The sequence below is a fragment of the Aplidium turbinatum genome, chromosome 3 (assembly GCF_918807975.1).
Source record: "Aplidium turbinatum chromosome 3, kaAplTurb1.1, whole genome shotgun sequence".
NCBI lineage: Eukaryota > Metazoa > Chordata > Ascidiacea > Aplousobranchia > Polyclinidae > Aplidium > Aplidium turbinatum.
This window is the reverse complement of record NC_137474.1, coordinates 13,069,843-13,091,014: the sequence shown is the minus strand read 5'-3', so window position 1 is coordinate 13,091,014 and position 21,172 is coordinate 13,069,843. Positions and strand designations below refer to the sequence as shown.

The following is a 21,172-nucleotide window of genomic DNA, read 5'->3' as shown; positions in this document are numbered from 1 at the left end:
TCAGACGTGGAACTGAAACCATTGAAATTCTACCTTGAAATTGCATCTAGAAACAGCAAAGCTCAATTTTTTTCAATGAGACTTTAACATCTTGACACCTAACATCATTGCTACCACGAAATTGCTCAAGTACCGACCCGATAGCATTGACAAAAGTCATTTGCAATGCCTACAACGGCTTGTTACGTCATGTATATAGTGTGGAATCTGCTCTACGTTCAGAGATCCAACTATGGAAGGAGAAGTAGGAAAATAAAACTGTTCCGGCGACTGCTGCAGTCTTACCGATGACGACTGCTGCAGTCTTACCGAAGAAGCTTTACAACCGTGTGATGAAAATGTGTACACGATCGTAGACTCTCTTCTAAAAACACTATTAACCTTGCCAGTCAGCGTAGCATCAGTCGAAAGAAGCTTTTCATTTCTTCGGTCGTTGAAAACCTGGCTGAGGAACAGCATCGGCGAGGAAAGACTGAATGGATTGGCCTTACGATACCAGCATCGGGACATTTTAATTGACACAGACTCCGTGATAAATCGATTTGCCAACAGTAGAAACCGTAAACTTAACTTAGTGTTGTAGTCAAAGGTACGACACCTGTTAGTATTACCCGTAGGCCTACCGGCAAAGTAGCTTTTTATTTTCGTTTTATTTGTGAAGTCCACAGAAATAGTTGTTTCTGTTATTGTTAGTTTCTTTTTTTGTCTGGTGCAGCGACAGTGCATGACACGTTTTAAGGAGGACTATATCTTTTGGTCGTCATTTAATTATGTTTAACTGCCATTCTATTGCACAAATTGTAGTGTTTCGCTCGTCCAAAATAAAAATTTACAATCTATACTTAGCCTATAGTGGCGATTTTACGGGGGGTGGAGCATAACCCAATGTTTTGACCTGGCTTCCACTTTTGTTGCTCATTATGTTGAATGTATGCATAACCTTTCCTCATTGCTCTTTGTAACAATTCAAAACTTGTCAGAGGAATAAAACCTCGAAGTTATACAGAAAGTCTATAACCTCAATGTTTGCATCAATATTGGGAAGACAAAATTACCTGTTATTATCTTTCCGAGGTCAATTTTTAAATTGCCGTGAAACAATCAAGAGTGAAACCTTCAGTCTCAACTATAAATGCGGCTAGGTTGCTCAGGCTTCAACTTGACATGGCAAGGGCATATCAGCTCTTCTTCCCTCCCTTTGTTAAACAACAGCATTGTTGAAGGTTTTTTAAGTTATAGAATGTCAATTTCTCATTATATTGTGTTCGAAATGCTCTCAACGCATCAAACTCGATCTAAATTTTCTAGGGGAGACCCCCGTCGTTATTTGTGCCTGGCTGATCACTTGCCTGAAAGTCAATGACATCGCCCCCCCTAACGTGAATACCTGGATCCGCCCCTGACAGCAGGTGTGCAGAAGCAGGCATATTACTTCAATGAATAAAAAGGGTGCAGCTGCTGACATTGAGAAACAACTGGTGTTGGTTTGAATCTCCTCAAGCTGAGAAAGCCTAAGATAAATATTCAAACCATGCAGCGACCAAGCCCAATAATCAATATGTAATTGTGTAGGCTACTGCTAAAATACAGCGTTTGCCAAGTAGCAGTAGTCCCGTTTTAATCCGGTAATGTTACCGAAGGTGGCCGGATCCACCTCTAAGTGCAGCAATCGCCTTCACACCCTGCCTCCACAGTCCACATCGATCTGCCCAACGCGTTGCGTCTTCTCTTGTCAAGCCCACCTTTCTGCTTTTCTCCCCAACTTGCCTTTTCATAGCCGTAGGAGAGTAGGCTAAAACATTTTGGGGGGGCGAATAAAATTTTCTCAAAGAACGCTAGATCAACAAAATATGAGTGGGCATTCAAACCGGGTTTTAAGCGGAAAATACGGCTTTGCGCAATTTAAGCTATTGAATACAATCAATCAATCAATCATTTTATTTTTCGTCATTAACGCGTCCGGGACGAAAAAGATACTAACTACAAAAATCGATATAAACCTACCAGCACGTTAACGAACGGGAAAAGGTGGCAAAACCTTGAAAGGTTAAAACGTGCCTGAATGAAAAATTATGTAGTAGGCTATATATCAGTAGTTAGCACGGCCACAAAACCCAAAAAATAAATAGCAAAAAATAAAACAAAAACAGAGAGAAGCACACATGTAGTAACGAATGACAGCCTAATGAAAAGTGTTGTGGATTGAATTTGCCAGTTCCAATATTGATGTGGATGAGCAGTCATAATAATAATAATAATAGGATGGAGAAAGAAAACCGGACATAAAAGAAACCCATCCTCAGGCAAAAGCCCGTTTCAATGTGGCCCAGGAGAGCAGGTGTTGAGCTCTTTCTATGGTTAGACTGCACATCACACAGTAGCCTAAGACGATTGAGGTTTGATATCCAGTAGTATCCAGTAGTAGGCTACATACGTAGCAGTATTTAGGCTACAGCCAACACCAGAAGTCATAAATCTAAGGTCGAAAAGAGAGCAGTGACTAAAATTAGAGCGCTCGGCTGTCATAATTTTTTTTTTTTTGAGCAAAGCACAGCTTCCAGATGCATTGCGTTTCTTCAACATCTATTGATATATTTTTTGTCTACACAATGTAATTTGTAACCAAGGAAGTAGGTTCTGGTTTGTTTCCTCGGTAAATTGATAGATCTTGTTTTTGCGTTATTGTGCAAAACTGCTGTTAAACGAAAATTCCAGGCTCAAATATCATCCTGAACCACACGGAGTCGCTTGTTATCCTATTTTCCACAACATATGCTCCGGCTTCGTTTAAAGTCAAAAATGTGCTCTGCTGCCAACCAAATTTTAAACTGCGTCCTCGGAGTGGAGCAGCGTCTTACGACGTTAAAAAAGCGTAAAAAATTGGATTCCGTTTTGACGCATGTCTTCACAGTATTGTTAATCACAGTAATTACAAAGCTTGAAAAAAACGTGTCTAAAACTCAAGTGGTTCTTCTGTGAGTTCAATACGACGTGAAATACAGCACAGCACTCCAGAATGATCCTTTATTAGGTTTTTGGAAATGCAATCTATCAATCTTCTAGTTTTCCTGCTGAATGCACAACATATGTTTTAAGCCTGCATTCAATTGTTTTTCTAGTGCTGCCTCCTCATACGTTTCTCAAAAGAAGCAATTTTAAGATTTATTATTTTTTAATTGTTGGAAAAGCGTCCCAGTACGTTAATACAACGATTAATTAATTTCTTGGTACAAATAACTAACTTATGAACAAATCGCCGTTTACCAGAATTTGTTGCTCGAAAAAAATCTGTTTACTGCTTTAAAAGCATGAAACCGGATTAAACTGACTAAGTCCAGTTTGGGCAAATATTGGAAAACAACGTTGGTAACCGATATTTAACGTTCAAAAATACTTACCAGGACGAAGACTCTGGACGAAATGGACAAATGACACAATACAGTTCAAGCAGCCTTCCAGCCACATCAGCGGTCGTTGCAGCCATGATGGCCTCTCTTGTGTCTAACAATGGTGCGTTTTTGTCTTTGTTTTCGGTTGTTTGTTTTTTTTCACTTACTAACAACCGTGCTTCATCTGAATGTGAGGTACTTTTTGCCAAAAAACGTCTAAATTGCAGTCACGCGTGACGATGTTTTATGATCGCAGTTTCCTTTAATAGAATTGATTATTTTTTTTTGCGTTTTTAATTTTAGTTCAGCAAAAAATCCCAGTCACAGTTGCAACACACGAGGAACGTTTGTCCTCCCAAAGCAGTTCAGTGCAATCGAGATATTAGTGAGCCAGCCAGCTCGTCTTTTCCTAAGCGCTGATGCAATTTCGGCTTTGCTCAGCAGATTGTAAAGGAAGTATCAATTTAAAAATGTAGGTTATTTTCTGCTGAAAAAGCGTTTTAAGCGAAAACTATCAACAGGCAAGCAAGCGCACACTCTGCAGCACGGTCTTTTATAAATACAAAGCCAGATAGTTTTTTTTTCTACTGTTCCACATGTCGTTGAGTTGCTATAAACAACCCAGCTAGCAAATTAGTCTTTTTTTTACGACTAAGACTCGATTCAACACGTTGATTCGATGTAAAAAAGAACTGATTTGCTGGCTGAGAAGACATTGTTTTGCTTTGTTTAGTCCGGTAATATTTCTGTTTACCCGCTCAGTTGTTTTAAACTTTAAAACCCGGCAGCTGTTCTCACTGGTTTAACTGGAGCTTATGCCAAGATAGGTAAAATTTGCTATCAATATCATGGAAAGAGTGTTTCTGCAAATGCCGTATTTTCCTTGTCCGAAAAAGAAGCCCGATTACTATATTTTGCCAACTCCATGAAGAGAAATGAAGTTCTCTCCCATATGGCTTGCGGCTTTAGCTGTTTGTGAATGGAAAAGTGATGTGATATAATTTTTTGCATGTTTTGTGTCTAATTTTAAGTCTCAAATTTTACCTTATTAGAACTCAAACCTTCGCTTATTACGGCTTGTTGAGAGGAATGAACCAATTATCTAAAACTCACCAAAACTGGTTTTGACATATGCTTTTCTGAAATATGAAGTGTAACCTTTTCCAAGCTAGCCTTACATGAAACAGACAACCAAATCAACCTTGAAGCGATTAAATGTAATTTTACAGGTTTTTTTTTCTATTTTCAGCAGGCCGCAGCGATGAGAGCCCGTCGAAGAGCGAAATGTTTCAAAACCTGCTCAAAAAAAGCCAGATGTTTTCACAGGTAACGCCGCTTTTTAACTTAATTTTTGCTGTCACCGAGTAAAGTGGTTCGTTCTCAAATAGCAAAAGTTACTCTTTACATCGTTCTAACGCTCTGCGATCGATTTTGAAACCATTTAAAAGGGCAATTTCTCTGATCTGGGTAATGCTTAGCCCGAAGCATAATTTGCATTTTATCAGGTCTACTACTTCAGTTTAGTGTTTCCCTTGTTATTTATTATCAACTTTAAAGGTTTTCAATATGTTTTGAATAGCCAATATTAAGATTATTTACTTGAAGCATTCATTATTTCTGATGAAATAAAAACAGAAATCTTGCGCAAAAGGTTTCACGTTTTTTTGCCTAGTCAGACTAATGACAAAAATATTCAAAATTTATATATTAAAGTTCTTTATGCTTTCTTCAATTAATTAATTACCCTATTGCGCGCAAAACAATCACAAAGATTGCTGTCTACTTTACAATGCTTTGTTGTAATATGTGGCATTTTGACCAGGTAGTGAACAAAAAGTTTGTACCCTAATCAAAAATATGATTTACAGTAAAAAGGTCAGTTAAAATTCGCCTTTTCTATGCAGCTTACGTAATAAATGTTAATGTCTTGCAAGGACGGACACGTCTTTACGTGTAATTGTACAAATTTTAGTCATTTTCTTTGGGGATTTTTGCATAGCAAGAAAAATGTCTATTCTTTGACTCGTCACTCTTGTACAATTCGCTTGAAAAGCTGTGTTAAGCTAATTGTTTTAAATTTACAAAATCTATGACGAATTTTGCCATTTAATATTTGAAATACTTCAAGCAGGCGAAATTAGTGAAGTTACTGCACCTTTACAGACGTAAGTCTGTTTAAGAGAATTGTTTAAGACATGCACTCGGCAGCACAGTCAAATAAATGTTTAACTTTATCATATTAGCTGGTAAGTGAGAAAAGAAATAATGCTTTATCAGTTTGTTGATTTTTTTTTGTTGTAGTCAATGAACATGCCACCAAAATCTCCAACTGCTGTAAAGTATTCAACGAGTGCGGATGCCATGGACACCATCACTGCTGGAACTGTGTCCAGCGGCGTTGGGTGAGTTTCCTTAAAATACTGAAAAACAGATGTCGGCTACATAGCCGAATAGTGAGAGCCTTGGTATGACGCTCAAGGGGGTGCCGGTTCGACACCGCTCAAGAGCATGTGTGTGTGTTAGGCAGGTCACTTGAAATACATGTTTGAAGGTGGACACGAAGGTTGGCTTATTTGCCTTTGCTTCCAATTATGTTCACTTTTCAACCACAGGGCGTAAGCTTGTCTGTAACAAGAAAAACGATGATTGTGTTTACGTTTGATTCATGAGTTAGATATTTTAAAAGAATCTGTTTCTTCAACTTTGTTTGGCACTGCTTACTGTAGTTATCGTTAAACTTTGTTAAATTGTGTTTTTTTTTCTGTTTTTCTTGCAGCTCGATTAAAAAAGGCACTTTAGATCCAACCAATTTTGATGAGGATGTTTTTGACAAGTACATTTCCAAGTAAGCCATTAAGCCGACACTTAGAACTTTTTTGTTTTTTTTCTCGTTAAAAAAAAAGCCGCTGACATTGTGAATATCATTTTAGATTCAGCTCAAAGAACTCCTGCATGCAACCTTCTTGCCCGCATATCAACAGAGATCATTTTCACTGCACCGATAGCGATTGCAATTTTCAAGTAAGTTTTTCAAGTCAAATAACTTGAAGTCGCTCCCCTTATTTTTTTTCTTCTTCTAAGAACAGCTTGAATTAAGATGTTTTTATTTTTAGCGCTTCACAAACAAATCGGACGTCATTCGCCATTACAACATGCATAAGAAAAGAGACAATTCCCTGGCTCATGGTTTCATGCGTTTTGCGCCCACGGATAGCTGCGTCAATCAGTTTGGGGCTTGTCATTTGAACGGAAAAAGCACCCACTATCATTGTTTGCATGTAAGTTTGATTGTTGTGTTCTGGTGTGCTTGCTGTTGTTTCACTTGTAAGTAGCTGACATTCTTGCTGTTGCGTTTACCCTTTTGTTTTCTCACTAAAAGCACTTTCACATTACACATTTAATGTTGAGTTGAACAGAAAGTAGTTTCTTTTTTACCGTTTTGTTTGGTACTAGAGGTCGTCACCATTATTAACAGCCTTTTATGGCATCATATTAACAGGAAGTGATTAACTGACTAACATGTAAAAAAATACTTCGTAAAAGTTTTACAAAATAACATAAGCTTGTCAAGTTGCAAAATTCCCCGAACAGTTAGAAAATTTTATTTTCCACGCCTTTCTCTGCATGACCTCAGCCTCCACTTTTTTTACATAATGTCTTAATCGTCGGTATTCTTAAATATTCAAGACAAACTTCTATATCCTTCAGCCTAACTGTACAAAAGTGTACACCAGCACATCTGATGTGATGACCCACGAGAACTTTCACAAAAAGAACCAACGTTTTGTCACAAATGGGTTCCAGCGCTACAAGGCCACTGAGACGTGCGCGACTGACCATTGCCCTTTCAAAGATCAACGGACAACTCATTTCCACTGCACGTCAGTAATAGTAATATCAATGATAATAGCTATCATTGTTTTGTTTTTACTGCAGCCTAGAAAACATTTTTGCATATATTGACTCAACGTCTGCAGACGTTGAAAATGTAAAAACAAACCGATTTACTGGCTGTGAAATATATTTTACCACTAAAGTTGAAACTTGTTTAGTTTTCAAAATATTTTCTGGATAGTGATTTCGACCAAAATCGTCGACTCTACCCCTTTTGCTCGGGTCACCCAAGCTGCTCAAACAACGTTCTGCAAAGCAAAACCGATATCCTTTGTTTCAAAGTGTACCGTCTTACCCCAGGCGAAATGACTGCAATTTCACCTTCAAGAACAAGTGCGACATTGAGAAGCACAAGTCATACCACATGCGCGACGACGCCTACGCCAGACAGGGGTTCAAGAAGTTTTACAAGAACGAACCTTGCCAGTGGGTAACATGTTCTGTATTTAGATAATTGTTTATAGTTAAGTCTTAGCTGAAACGTTGAACATCATTCTTTCGTTGTGATTCGAAAGTATGGACGATGTTAAAGGACAGTTATCTGTTATAGGAATAATGTTTAATAAAAAACAGACTAAAAATTAGTAGCCATTGAGAAAGTAGTGACAATTAATTTGAAGCTATTTGCAAGAAGCAGTAAAATCATGGAAATTTTGAACAAATTTTCGATATTTGAAATTTGCTATAAATGTTTCAACGTTTTTACGCGTAAAATTTTCGATTTTCTTAACATGTTATTTGCAAAGACATCAAGATTTTGTAATTTAAAAATTTGCGCGAACACAATTCACAGATTCCACTCTTGCGCCTGGAACAGAACTGCCAACCATTTTCACTGTCTGCGAAGAAACTGTGATTTTTCCTTCACTTCAACCAGCCAGATGGTGTCGCACAAGCGCAAACACGATAGACAAGACTTGATTGGCGCTGAACGTACAAACCTCAGTATGTGTTTTGTGCAAGACTTTTTGAATTGGTTTTCTTCTTCATTTCTCGTCTTTTTATATTTTGTTGCTCTCAATCTTTTCTTCTTTTTTTCTGTAGCTCCTCCAACTCTTCCTCAAAGCGTACAGCCATCTTCCAGCAAGACTGCGTTGCCTCAGACGATTCCTTCTGTTCCCACTTTGACTGGGTTACCACGGCAACTGGCCGCTCCCTTTGTCCGTCCCCCCATAGCTCCATATATGGGCATAAGAGGGCAGCATCCTCCTCTTGTGCCGTCGCTTTCCTTCTTCTCTCCTTTTGTCACTGCTAACTTACTTAGACGTAAGATACTTCTTCTTGTGTTTTCTTTTAAATTCATCCGTAAAAAATCATCCCAGTACAGCAAAAATTGTTGTTTCTGTTGTCATCTTCTCTAGTGTCACTTTAATAAAGCACCATCTTCAAGTTTTGAAAGAATTTTGATACTTCGTTATCAAACACTTCACAGTAAAGAAAAAACTTGTTTTTTTACCTTGTTATCTAGGTCCAGTGACCAGCAGTGGTTCCGAACCCAGGTCGGCTGGTCCTGGAAAGTATGACTCCTTTGTATTCAATGAAGCGGCCAAGAAAGTCTTGGCTGGTATCCCAGCAACTGTTGCAGCAGGTAAGGCAACGAGATATGTATGAAGTTTGTTGTAGGTGCTTGACCAGAGCACAGAGTGCTTTGAGACGTTTTTGTTGAATAGAAACATACTAAAGGTTCCACAGGATATCTACGTTTCATTGATAACAGTGATTCCATTTACTTAAATTTTAAGATTATTTGTTTTGTACGCTTCAACACCAGTGGGTAGAGCCGCACATTTGTACTTTGGGAATAGGCCAATAGGGTATAGTCCGCTAGTAATGTACAGTACTTTTCACACTATCAAAATACATATTGATGGTCGATGAAGAAATAGTATAATCACGTAATAGCTCCGTGAAACTTATTCTGCTTCCTAAAGTTAAACTTCCACCCGAGACGATTGTGTCGTGTCGAACATTTCTTAGCAAAGTTAACAAGCTAATTAATGGAAGCAATAAAACGCAGGAAATCTTAACGTTGTAATGTCAACATGAACTTAAATTGTTAATAAAACACATTCTTCGTCAATTCAAAAGTGATGTTCTTTCAGCTGCCCTCCCACGATCCATGAGTAACTACTCTCCGAACTTTGAGCATTCTAGCCTCCAAGCAGCCGCATTCAATCCGGTTTCTACGTCATCTCTGACGACGACTGGTGGTGCTGACACCAGCTATCGCTCTCGGTAATTTGTTAACGTATTTGCAACATATAATTTCATCCTAATTGCTAAACATGCATTGATTTAAGTTACCTGTAACCATGTTGTTGTGTGTTTTTGAATGTGTGTACAGAAAGTTAAACAAAAACACTGTCTTGCTGTAATATAATGTTTTATTTGCGCTTAGTGGCGAAAACCCTGCGGACGTTTCCAGTGAGTACGAACGCCCGCCCCCACCGTACATGGAAGTCCCAGAAAACATGGTAAGAAGGAATTTTGAATCAATTTTTGTTGATTATAATTTAAGGGAGTGCTTATTCTCGCAGTAAGAACATTTCTTCAGAGGCTTAATTCTTGAACAACTCATGTAGACCAGGTCAACTAGACTAATAGCCTGGCTACATCACAGAAAACTGTAAGGTACCTGGCTGTAAACGTCATTCAACACGACTGTTGAAGTGGGCTTCATTCATTGTAGCCTACTTGACACCAATAGGCGATTGTTTAACTTTAAAAACTGTTTTTGTTTTTTTTCTTATAAAACATTTTATCCAATTGTTAACCTGTTTTACATTGAAATGTTTTTGAATTTAAACCACTTCTACAAACTGCTAAATTTCCTGTGTTTGATGCAGTCCAATCGAAATTCACCCCGTTTCGAAAACGAGCGTTACCATGGTGATGGTGGTGCGTCAGAACCAGAGCGATGGGGCGTGACGAGTCAACAGTCACGTGTTTCTCCAGATGCAAGTAAGCAAAGAGAAGTTATGCTTATATTATAATGTAACGTTTTAAGCTTAAACTACTCTGCATTCGTTTACATTGCCCCACGAGGTCTGCTACAACCGAATACTGAGAAAGTTCTTTGCATAATTTCCGTGTGAGTTCTCAATTACATTGCTTGGTATTACAGAGAGCATGCAGGTCTACAATGACCGACGAGACGACAGCAATGCAGGTTAGTGTTACTACTGTAGATCTTCCTCAGTTAGCAAAATCAGCTCTTTTTGCATTGACAACGTCTGCAACAGACCTTGAATCAATCTGAAAAGGGCTGAGCTGTTAGCTGGTACTGTGCATCAATGCGTGGCTCAATATTTGTCAATGATTAAATTTCGTGTAGTTTCATGTAATGTTTTTTGTTTAGTTTGGCATGATAAAGAGTTTCTGTTGTACAATGGTTGTTAACGCTTCGTCATGTTCGCATAAGAAGAGATATTAAACGTTCTCGTTATTTTTGAATTTCTTATAATCTTGTTCAAACCTTTCAGGAGAGTCACAAGCTCTTAATCTCTCGGGAAAGAACACAAAGACAGAACTGAGCGCGCTGAATAGGTCAACCTCAGTAAGTTGTGAATTGAATCTGAAATGTTCTTCAACATTGCACAACCGATAGTTTTTAACCGACTTCCTTTTCAAAACACTTTCATTTCCAGGCGCCTGAATCTGACGCAAATCCGTCTTCATCTGTCCGCAGGTTTTTCCGCGGGTGAGTCGAGTTTTCTTGTTTTCTTGCCTTTGTTTTGGTGCTCAGCTTAAGAACTAAGACGACATCGAAGCAAAATCTTTGGAACGTCTGATCCACCTAATTAAAAATAAAAAGCCCAAACTATAGATATTACTCATGCTCAGCAATCGTTTCGAAAACTAAGCGGTATTCATCTTCAGTGCTAATCAATGGCACTGAATATTATATGCAGTAGCACTGAAGATAAAAACAGTTTTGCTTTCGAAACGTTTGCTGAACACGAGTTTAGTATCTACATTTTGGGCTCATTATTTTTTTATGTGACGTTATCCAATAAAATATTTTACACATTTTTATGCTTTAGAAATGCACTCGAGCCGTCACGGTATTCACTTTTTGCTTGTAAATGTCACTTTTATCATTCTTGTTAACACAGTTCATAGAGAGGTCGGGAAAACGTTTAATTTTATGTTTGTGTTGCTTTCAGCTGGTAGCATCTTCGCACTCCTGAACGATTGCGTTTTTGTGTTTTGTTACAGGTTTGTTCCGGATGAGTGCGTGGTGGCAAACTGTATCTTTCTCTCCCGTCACCACTTCCATTGTGTGGTGCAGAATTGTTGTGCTGTGTTCGATGACAAAATGCTGGTTCTCAACCATACTGCGTAAGTTAGCAGAAAAGATGATCTTTCAACAGAAAGTGATCGTTTAAGCGTAAAAATGTGTTTTATGATCTGTTTACGAAATTCTAAAATTTGTCTTAATTTTTACATAAATTTTAGCAAATATTTGTTTATACTTTTCGATTTGAATCTGTTTTTCAACTTCCATTTTTTTTGCAGTTTCCATGACAAGCTAGAAAAAATGGGGTTTCCCCAGAATAATTCCAAACAATTTCCTCTTCATATGCTTCCTGCACCCAAGAGTGATTCTTCACGTGACCCCAATTCTCCTCCTCCAGGATATATAGCCCTTCCAGTGTCAAACCGACCCAAGGATGGCTACCTCGAGCGCACTTACGAATTGGACCGGCGAAACGCGTTCTTCAGCCGGCCAAATATCGATGGCGAGCCGATGTCCGAAGGCCGAGATAACTTTCGCCAAGAAGCTCGCGAAACCAGTCAAGCAGAGCCAAAAAACATCTTTAATCCAGAAAAGCTAAAAGAGAAACTAGCAATTGACTTCCAAGACGCAAGAAACACCTCAATTTATGATTATATCTCCCGGAAGGTTGCAGAGAACAGGACTGCAACAACGTACCCTAGCCAACATCCCACCACTCCAATCAGCAACAGTGCTTACGTGATGCTTCAAAATCCATCGATCATTGCTTCAATTGTCGGAAACCATCGTGAAAATTCACCTCAACCTCAAAGCAGCATCACCAGCGAGCAAAATCCCTCGATGAAGAGATACAACAGCAGCGGAGGAACTCAAGCGGTCGACGGCTACATCCATGTGCGAGCTGGGTAAGATTTCCAAACTGATCCGTCAAAAGCTTTGCGTCATGAACTGTTATTGCTCGCCTTGTAGACTAAATGCATCCAAAAAACTTATAGTTTTTTTTGCTCCTTATTGTTTTATGTCTCCCACAGCATGGCCTGCCTGCGAGCGGACTGCAAATACGTACTTCAGAATCATTGGCACTGCACCCTCAACAGATGTCGCTATGTTTGCAAGTCCCTGGCAAAGGCGCAGTCCCACCGTGAAGCTCATGACAGCCTTGAAGCCTATGCCAGAGCAGCCAAGGAATGCTTTCGAAGCTACACGGTGAAGAAGAATTGCCCCAACCCGGTGAGTGGCTGAAGCAAATTTTGCAAAAAACGCGTTCCTTTAACGAAGCCATCGCGAAAGAAAACGACATTGCTGTGCAATTTAAAATCAACGTAATTTCTTTTCTTTTAGAACTGCGAGTTTCGTCTTCGTGGTCACTACCACTGCTTGAAACCAGGCTGTCAGTTTGTGACTATTGGAACTTCAAAGCTTCCTTGGCACATGAAAAAGCATGAGAAAATAGCCAGAAGAGAGGCCAAAGGCTTCAAATATTACACGAAAAAGGAACAGTGTGGGAAGCCGGGTAAGTGTCAAAGTTTGGGGGTTCGACACTCGGTTAAGCTACTTTTTTCAAATTCTATCATCCACAATGTGTATTTTTTAAAGTACCCACGCCATCACACTCATAGTGCAGTCACTGTAGTTTATTAGTTAAAATGATTGTAAGCGCGTTAAAAGAAGGTTTTATCATTATATTTTTGTTTCCTAGATTGCAAGTACAGCGACAGATTCAGTCATTACCATTGCATAAGGGCCGGTTGCGCATTTGCCTTTCAATACAAACACCAAATGTCCACTCACGTTCGTAAGCACCTACGCCGCATGCTTGGTCGGTCATACAGTGGACCAGGTACATACAAGCTCCTCATATTTTAATTTAAAACACTTTTTACATAATACTGTTGTAAGTTACTAGTTTTGGAAATACTTGGTTTGCCAAATGATGGTAGTAATTATTATGTGCATGTGATTTTATATAATAATAATAATGTGTGTGTTTTATACACCGGTAAGCCCTGTATCCATCGTAAAGGTACGTTGCTGTCAGCGCTTTGCAAAACAGACAGTTTCAGCTTAGCCGTATAAACGCGCAGCTGCATGCATTATTATCCAAAACCATGTTTACAAAGTGAGTTTAAGCATAAAACTGGTGTTGTTTTACTTTAGAATTGGTAAATTTTAGGTTTAGGATAAACTACGTTTGCCCAAAGTAACCCGATGTTTGTACACATCAAACAAAAAGTTTTTTCATTGTGGAACAAGCTTTGTATTCCACTCTGATTACATTGTGTTTACATAGATATGGCTGCAGAGCCCGGTGGTGGCATTGATCATTCCAATGTCGATTCGGGAGACGACTCTTTGCCGCTCATAGTGGACGAAGCTGATGAATTGGAACAGCGCCCCGGCGCTTCCATGGAAACCATGCTGGTGAGTGTTCTTTGCATGTCGCAGAGAAACAACTTTTGATCCTGACTGGATGGTCGTATCATTGAGTTCAAACGAACATTACTAGGGAAGTGATGTCACACTAAGGCTCTCACTACTCGAATATGAAGCCGACAGATTAGTGATAAACGAGCCGTTATCATGACGGTAGTTGTATCCTACATTGATGCAGAACTTCTTCGTTTTTTCAATGGCTACCAGGGTTTTTCTTTTCTTGCTTTTCCGCAAGAAGACTGATCAAAGTTCACCATTTTAACAGCTCCATGTATTTCAGCCATCTCGGTTTCAACCTCAGCCAGGCAGCAATCTTACCAACGGACTGAGTCGGCAGCAACTGGCGGTGCTTGAGCAAATATCTCGAGGTACTTGTGCCCGATGCTTGGCTTTGTTCTGATGATAATTGCTTGATGGAGAGCAGTTATTAGATTAACGCTTTCGAGTGCTCAACAATTTATACGTTATATTGATTTTTGATACTTCTGAGTGTTACTTGATATTTAGAAGAAAATTGACATATGACAAATAGCGACGCAAACTCTGAGGAGCAAAAAGGACTTTGCCAGTAACTTAGCATATTATTTCTGTTATGGGTAATCATCTCCAAAAACTTGCATGCGTATGTTTTTGTCAAAAACAAAATTTATAGGTCAAAAACGGAATGCACCAACAAGAAAACTGCCAGTACTTCTCTGTTTTAAGTTTTTTTTGCTGATTCACAAAAGCAACTTTTCTTAAAATCTGCCGAAACAAACCAATGTTGCCTGACAACTTCTACCCCACATAAGCCTACCCCTGCAGCAATGCTTTCACTACAACGTCTTCATGCATGTGTTTCTGTAGGGAAACTATCTACTACACCTAGAGAGCAAATGACCAGAGCTGAGGACATGAATCGTTCCTTGTCGGAAAATGAATTGATGCAGGAGGATATCGTGGATGACATTGGAGGTAGGTTTAGAAGGATATTGCTGTTAAAACAACCTGTTAGGGTTAGTGAACCTGCAATAGATGAAAATGTTGTTTGAAGTATTATATTTCTATTTTACTCCAAGTTGTTTTCCTTCTCAGATGACACATCGCATGATGAGATATTGGATTTGCGGGCAGGAAACCCACAAGATTCCGACTCCAGTGCCAGCTCCAGTGTCATGGGTAGGTTTGGTCACTTTTATTTGTTCTTTATACATGTTTTCATCTTCTCAATCTACGTCGATATACGATATAGTCTGACTAATGCTCTGCTGCGTTTTCTTCGAGACTTGAGTATATTTCAGTAAAATATAAGCTTTGTTAATGCCTTTTCCAACTATTGTCTGTCCTTAACTAACTATGTGATTCGAATAACCAGAAGGCTTGCTGCCTGATCGACGACTTGACTGCCATGTACTCCTGTTCGGTTTACTGCTCCGGATGAAGATTATGTAGAAATCAGGGTTATACACCCCCAGGTCATAACTCTAACTAAGAGGTTTCATTCAGTGTTCTTGTACAGAACCCACCACCACACAACACTTGATGACGTTGGATAACGGGAAGATGGAAAGTGATGACGTGTCCCAAGCTATAGTGCCAGAAGAAGCTGACATGTCCGGGTAAGCAAGAAAAAGCTTTTTTCAGTCATAAATCATTGCTTTTATACATTGATTCAACGTCTGCAGTCGTTGAATTGATGTTAAAAAAGGAATGATTGGCTGGTTGGAATACAGTTAAAGAAACGTCTTAGCAACGTAGTTAACATGCTTCAGTGATGAAAATCTAAATTTAACATTGGTTGCTGGATTTTGAAAATAAGTTTTCTTCCTCCAATCAGATACAATTCTTCAAAATCGAGCGAGCGTCTTCCCGAGAATGGGGCCATGTTCAGCAAGTTCCGTCTGAATAATGACGTCATGGCTGGCTTCAAGAGGTTCGAGATATCTGAGAATTGCGGCGACATGCAATGCAACTTCGCCTTCAAGGTTAGTTTGGATTATGTGCTCGTGCAAGCTACAGACATATTGCCCAACTGAACAAGCAGTTATGCTCGTTGTTAAGCCGTTCAAGGTTTTGCTGCTTTTTCCGATCGTTCACGCGCTGGTATATCGCATATTGTAAAGGCATTGCATGAGGAGACTGATGAATTGCAAAAACGGTTTGAAAAAAAACTCTTGCGACGATTGGTTGGAGAAGATGAATGCGAAGGTTCATACTTCATTGAAACATACTCGAAGCAATACCACTTCCTCAGTGTGCAGACGTTAAATCGATGTAAAAAAGATTGATTTGCTGTCTTGGCCGCCGATTCTTAGCACAAGGGTACAAGAAAACTATTGTATACAAGCTGTGTTCTCCATTTTTAGCGTTTTGAAGAACCTGAATACCCTTTCACGAAACTATCACCAGTCAAAATATACCATATTTGAAAATATCTTTTAAAACGGTGATTGATTTTAATCACAAGAAACGTAGTTAAAACATAAATTAAAACTGTGCTCGTTCTCAGGTGACCCACTACCACTGCCTGCAAGATAACTGCAGCTACCGCTTCACCGGACGCACCCATATGTTCAAGCACCAGCAACACCATGAGAGAGTAGCTGGGCTGGTCAGAGACGACTTCAAGCGCTTTAAACCGACTCAGGACTGTGAGCAACCAGCCTGCACTTACAATGGGAGTGCCACCCACTTTCACTGCCTCCGATGCGACTTCAAGTAAGAATTTTTTTTTGTGATTCACTGAAGCGTAACAGCGTCCGATTGGTCACTTCATCGAATTAGTTTGGGTGTTGTTAGATTAGATGCTCATTTGAAAGTTACCCCCACCGACCGGAGCTTTTGTGCTCAATGCTTTTGACATTCTTTTCTTTGAGAATAAATTCTTCAATGTTTTCTCACGTTCTAAAGCGAAGTTAAATCGCGCTGTGGTTGGCTCATTTGAATGTAAGATGAGACAATTACTTGCAAAATCTGCTTGCAATTTTTAGTAGCCTAACTTCACTGTCTGAATTTAAACTGGTGCACGTAATGACCATGATTGGCCAACTATTGATTTATAATATGTACTAATGGCTGTCCTTGGAATAATAACCAAATACGAGTGGCCACCCCTGAATTAAGGAGCTATTTTGTTCACCTCAGGTGTACAGACAGCGCGAAAGTTGGCGTCCACAGAAGACAGCACATCAAAGCCGACACGCTTGAGCAATCAGGCTTCGAGAGATTTCGCGGCAAGGAAGATTGTCGCAGGGAGAACTGCAAGTATAGGTTAGTTTCGTTGTTGAAGATTATACCAAGTTTACTTTTTACAATATATTGGCTTAAAGAATGCATTGCTTCAAATGTCTGAGATCGCAATAGTCCTAGCGATTGTCCTAGTTTTGCAGCAAATGGTTTGCAAAACGATTTCACTTTCTCTGAACAGCTGATGTTATAATTTTTCTTTAAAAAGCAACTTTGTAGTGAATCTTCATCTTAATTCATTCTCTATTATCACAAAGCTTTTTGGTATGGTACTTTCTCAATGCTCAACTCTAAAAGTCCACCGCAGTTGTGTCCAAAAAACTAATGTAAATGCGTCTTAGTTCGACAAAATCTAGAGCGAAATAGAAAACAAAATTCTCTACCAGAAATCCAATATATTTTTCAACACAAAAAACAAGTTTCCGAAAACTCTTCTCGTTCGTTTCACTCACCCACTTTCAATTTCAGAGACCGCAACACGTCTCACTTCCACTGCCTACAAGGGGGCTGCTCCTACGCCGTAGTTGGGCTGTCGAGCATAGAGCAACATTACAAGAAGCATCAGAATAATACCAATGGTCAGCAAAAGTAAGTCAAATGTTATAAGTTAATAGGTGAAGTTACTGCCTTTTCCATATTTTACTTCCAAGAAGCCTGGACCTTCCCCACGAATCACCTGGGACAAGTTGTCTTCAGCGAATTCATCGTGTTTTCTCTATTTTTTTGCAATTTTGCATATTCAGTTTTCACGTTTCTTATTTCTCAACTTATCATTGATTGTCTCCTACAAAAAAAAAAAAAAACACGGCCATTTTGCATTTATTAGCTGTGATCGTATTGTGCATGTTGGATTTAACTTCTCTTGTTCTCCGAACTAAGGACCAATTTCGTTGTGGGCTAGCAGCATTTTGAGCGAGAAAACATTTAAAGCAATTTCAAAAATAAAATGAAACAATTGGTTGAAATCTTGACTGAAATTAACATTGAAATTTTGTTATTGCAGCGCCCAAGTCAACTTCAGCATTTTTGCCAAGAAATTAATCAGCCAAGCTGACTCATCTACGACTAATTTTACTGATTTGTCTTTGAACAACTCAGCACATATTGGTCCATATAGCGTCCCTTTCAGCGCTCTCACAAGCACTCCAGCTGCTTCTGTTCGCTCTAGCGAAGGTCCGAGTCCGGTCATGGATGAGCGACCAAGCGTATCAATTGGTCCGTATAGCGTCCCCATCACCGCTATTGCAAGCACCGCAGCGGGTTCTATTCGCTGTAGCGAAGCTTTGAGTCCTGTCACGGATGACCGGCCAAACGTTTCCATTGGTCCGTATAGCGTTCCATTCACTGCTCTTGCAAGCACAACAGCTGGTTCCGTCCGCTGTAGCGAAGCTTTGAGTCCAATCACGGACGAGCGGCCAAGCGTGTCCATTGGTCCATATCATGTCCCTATCAGTGCTCTTGCAAGCACCACAGCTGGTTCTGTTCGCTGTAGCGAAGCTTTGAGTCCAGTTGCAGAATCAAGCGCGTCTCCTTCCTTTACCACATCAATTGTAAATTCGCAATTTGTGGATTCCGGTTTAATCCAGAACAAACAACAACAAACGTCGATGGACCTAACCAGCCCGAGGGACCTATCAGTTAATCACGATCTCTCTGTCTCGGGTTTGACAGGCTTACAAGCTGGGGTTAGCTCCTAACTCCACACCTAGCAGCTCGCCAAATTTCCGATGGAATAATCCACGGTCAACGTTGAACTTATGAAAAGAACGAAGATCCCAGACATCTGACAGACTTTATAATTAGCGACGAAAAAAAACGCTTTTCACAAACACTGAGTCCTTATATTACTTTGAATCAAAGTACAATATCTCAAGGCTTGTTCTGGTGGTAAACTTTGGCAGGAAGTGATCATGAATCGGTCTTCATCAGTTGTGGTTGAGAGGTTGCCATTGTTTTTGGAGGAAACTGCTGAAAGGAAGTTTTTGGAAGTTGTATATCTCTATCTTGTTCTCACTTGTTGGATGAGATGACAGCTAAACTATTGGCTGACTGAGCGTAAAAAGATTGAAATACATGAAATTGTGTAAGATTCAAAATAATACTTTGTTTTATTTATACATAAGCAGCTGTTTGCTTTTGTTGTGTGAGAATTACTGTTCTTCATTCAAGTTTTAGTTTAAAATTTAAGCTGAACATAGACCGCAAAACGCGTTGTATTAACGTGAGAATGACGTTAGTAGCTGACAGCCCCTTGTGGTTTATGCTTTACTTGATGACGTCAGTTATAGTGGTGTTTGTTAGCTTTTTTTGTGTGAAGTTATTTGATTTTCGTCTTTGGTACTAATGCTATACTTTTTGTTTTTGATTGAGCCATGCGTTCATAAACAGTTTCTTTGCTTTTTTCTATTTTATTAGATAATTTTTCTCCATAATCCTGTAATCTTTGTATGTTTGCGCGATTGCTGAAGTAGCCTTGTTTCATTTTTCTGGAGCGAGTCCCAAAAACCTGAAAAAATTTTCTGTAATTTTTTCTTTCTGTAATTGAATTGTCTGTAATCGTCAACGTTGGAACTGTGTATTGCTTCGTAATAATTTTCTACATCGTTAAAACCATTAATAACTTGCAGAAATGCAACGTTCTTGAAGAAATATCAGCTGAATTAACGAATTCTGGCGTGTTTGTTTTTTCTTGTCAGAAATGAAGACAAACTGAATTAAATATTAACTGAAAGCCTCAAACATCTTACCACCCAGCAAAGTACTTTTTTACATCAATTTTACGTCTGCAGACGATGAATTGATGTAAAAAAGAACTGATTATACAGCTGGGTTTGCGTAAATCGTATCATTTTAGATACGGTGTTATTTGAAAGATAGAAACGAACATACATTTTTACTCACTTATTTATTATGTTAAACGTACTTGATGTCTCTTGTAGTTTTCAAAGTTTTTAATAAGTTGTCACCACGGTTACGTACTACCACACCTCTTACCGTTTGCAGGATTTTATCTTTTCTTAAGAAAAGTTGATCTTCTAAATGCATATTTGTGAGAATTTCTCTGTACCCTTTCAGCAATTTAATCATTTAAATTTGAAAAGTTTAAAAGTATATTATATACTCAGGATTGCAGCATAATATACTTTATACTGTGAGTATTTTACTAATTCTGTTAATTTCTTGCCCCGTTTTTTCAATTATCTCAATTATAACTCCCTGTATTTATTTAAATTTATGCAAAGGTTTTGTATGTCGCGTTTTCACGTTTAAACAAACTTTTTTGGCATTTACTTCAGTTAAGAAACAGCCGATTTAACGCATAACTAATGTAAAAAAAACGCTTTTTCGACGTCTCTACAAATATATCATAACTTTTTATGTTCATTTTTACGATTCTGTCGATATTTCTCGATCAGGTACTTTTTTATGACGTCACGTCGTATGACGTTGTTGTGACGTCATTGTCGTTCCATCTTCAACAAGTCTTGCGTGCTTCAGCGTCAGTCGTGCTCGGTCTCTCTCTTTCCAGCTTTGAAATTTCCTACGATTGATCGCAATTCAATGCTGTGATCAAAATGGCGGAATTTTAAAGCTGGTCATCATCATATTATTATTAATCGAATTGTTTTGATGACGTTTTTGTGCTCCTCTCTTTGACTTTTCGTACTGTGTTTTATTTTTCTCAATGATGTTGGATTTTTTGCTTCGTCATATGGTTGGTGCCTCTTAGAGGTAGTTTTAGATTAAATAAACATCTTGTTTGCGTCAATTTAACGTTACTAATAACCTTAAAGTGACGTTAACATCGTGCGCATGTTAGCTCTTATATTTGATTTCGGTAAATTAAAGAATCAGTGATCTCAAAAGTATCCGATTGTGTCCGTAACAATGCATAGCAGGGTAGACATCAAAGATGCCTTGTGCTATCTTTTCTATGCATACTAGCCTATGTTTGTATATACCAAGCAACAATAAAAGTTTGCATGTGTGA

At 38.9% G+C, this 21,172-nt stretch overlaps 1 protein-coding gene across 1 annotated transcript; it reads left to right on the top strand.

The window, feature by feature from the left end:
* Window positions 1–3,420: 3,420 nt before the first annotated feature.
* Window positions 3,421–21,172, top strand: LOC145766488 (zinc finger protein castor homolog 1-like). Its single transcript, XM_082578213.1, has 31 exons — window positions 3,421–3,510; window positions 4,642–4,715; window positions 5,691–5,791; window positions 6,166–6,234; window positions 6,320–6,410; window positions 6,503–6,667; window positions 7,098–7,270; window positions 7,584–7,709; window positions 8,077–8,228; window positions 8,752–8,871; window positions 9,386–9,518; window positions 9,682–9,757; window positions 10,130–10,244; window positions 10,408–10,452; window positions 10,766–10,839; window positions 10,931–10,983; window positions 11,502–11,624; window positions 11,802–12,428; window positions 12,555–12,753; window positions 12,865–13,036; window positions 13,223–13,363; window positions 13,814–13,944; window positions 14,237–14,324; window positions 14,803–14,910; window positions 15,031–15,114; window positions 15,455–15,554; window positions 15,773–15,920; window positions 16,445–16,653; window positions 17,080–17,205; window positions 17,650–17,769; window positions 18,185–21,172. The coding sequence occupies exons 1-31, from the start codon at window positions 3,429–3,431 to the stop codon at window positions 18,876–18,878; spliced, it is 4,719 nt and encodes a 1,572-aa protein (XP_082434339.1). The 5' UTR covers window positions 3,421–3,428; the 3' UTR covers window positions 18,879–21,172.

Excerpts from the sequence above, each read along its gene's own strand:
- LOC145766488 (XM_082578213.1), top strand. The coding sequence starts at position 3,429 with ATGACACAATACAGTTCAAGCAGCCTTCCAGCCACATCAGCGGTCGTT. Across the intron at positions 4,716-5,690 it reads AAAGCCAGATGTTTTCACAG|TCAATGAACATGCCACCAAA; the intron begins GTAACGCCGCTT and ends TTTTTGTTGTAG. Across the intron at positions 13,364-13,813 it reads TCGGTCATACAGTGGACCAG|ATATGGCTGCAGAGCCCGGT; the intron begins GTACATACAAGC and ends GTGTTTACATAG.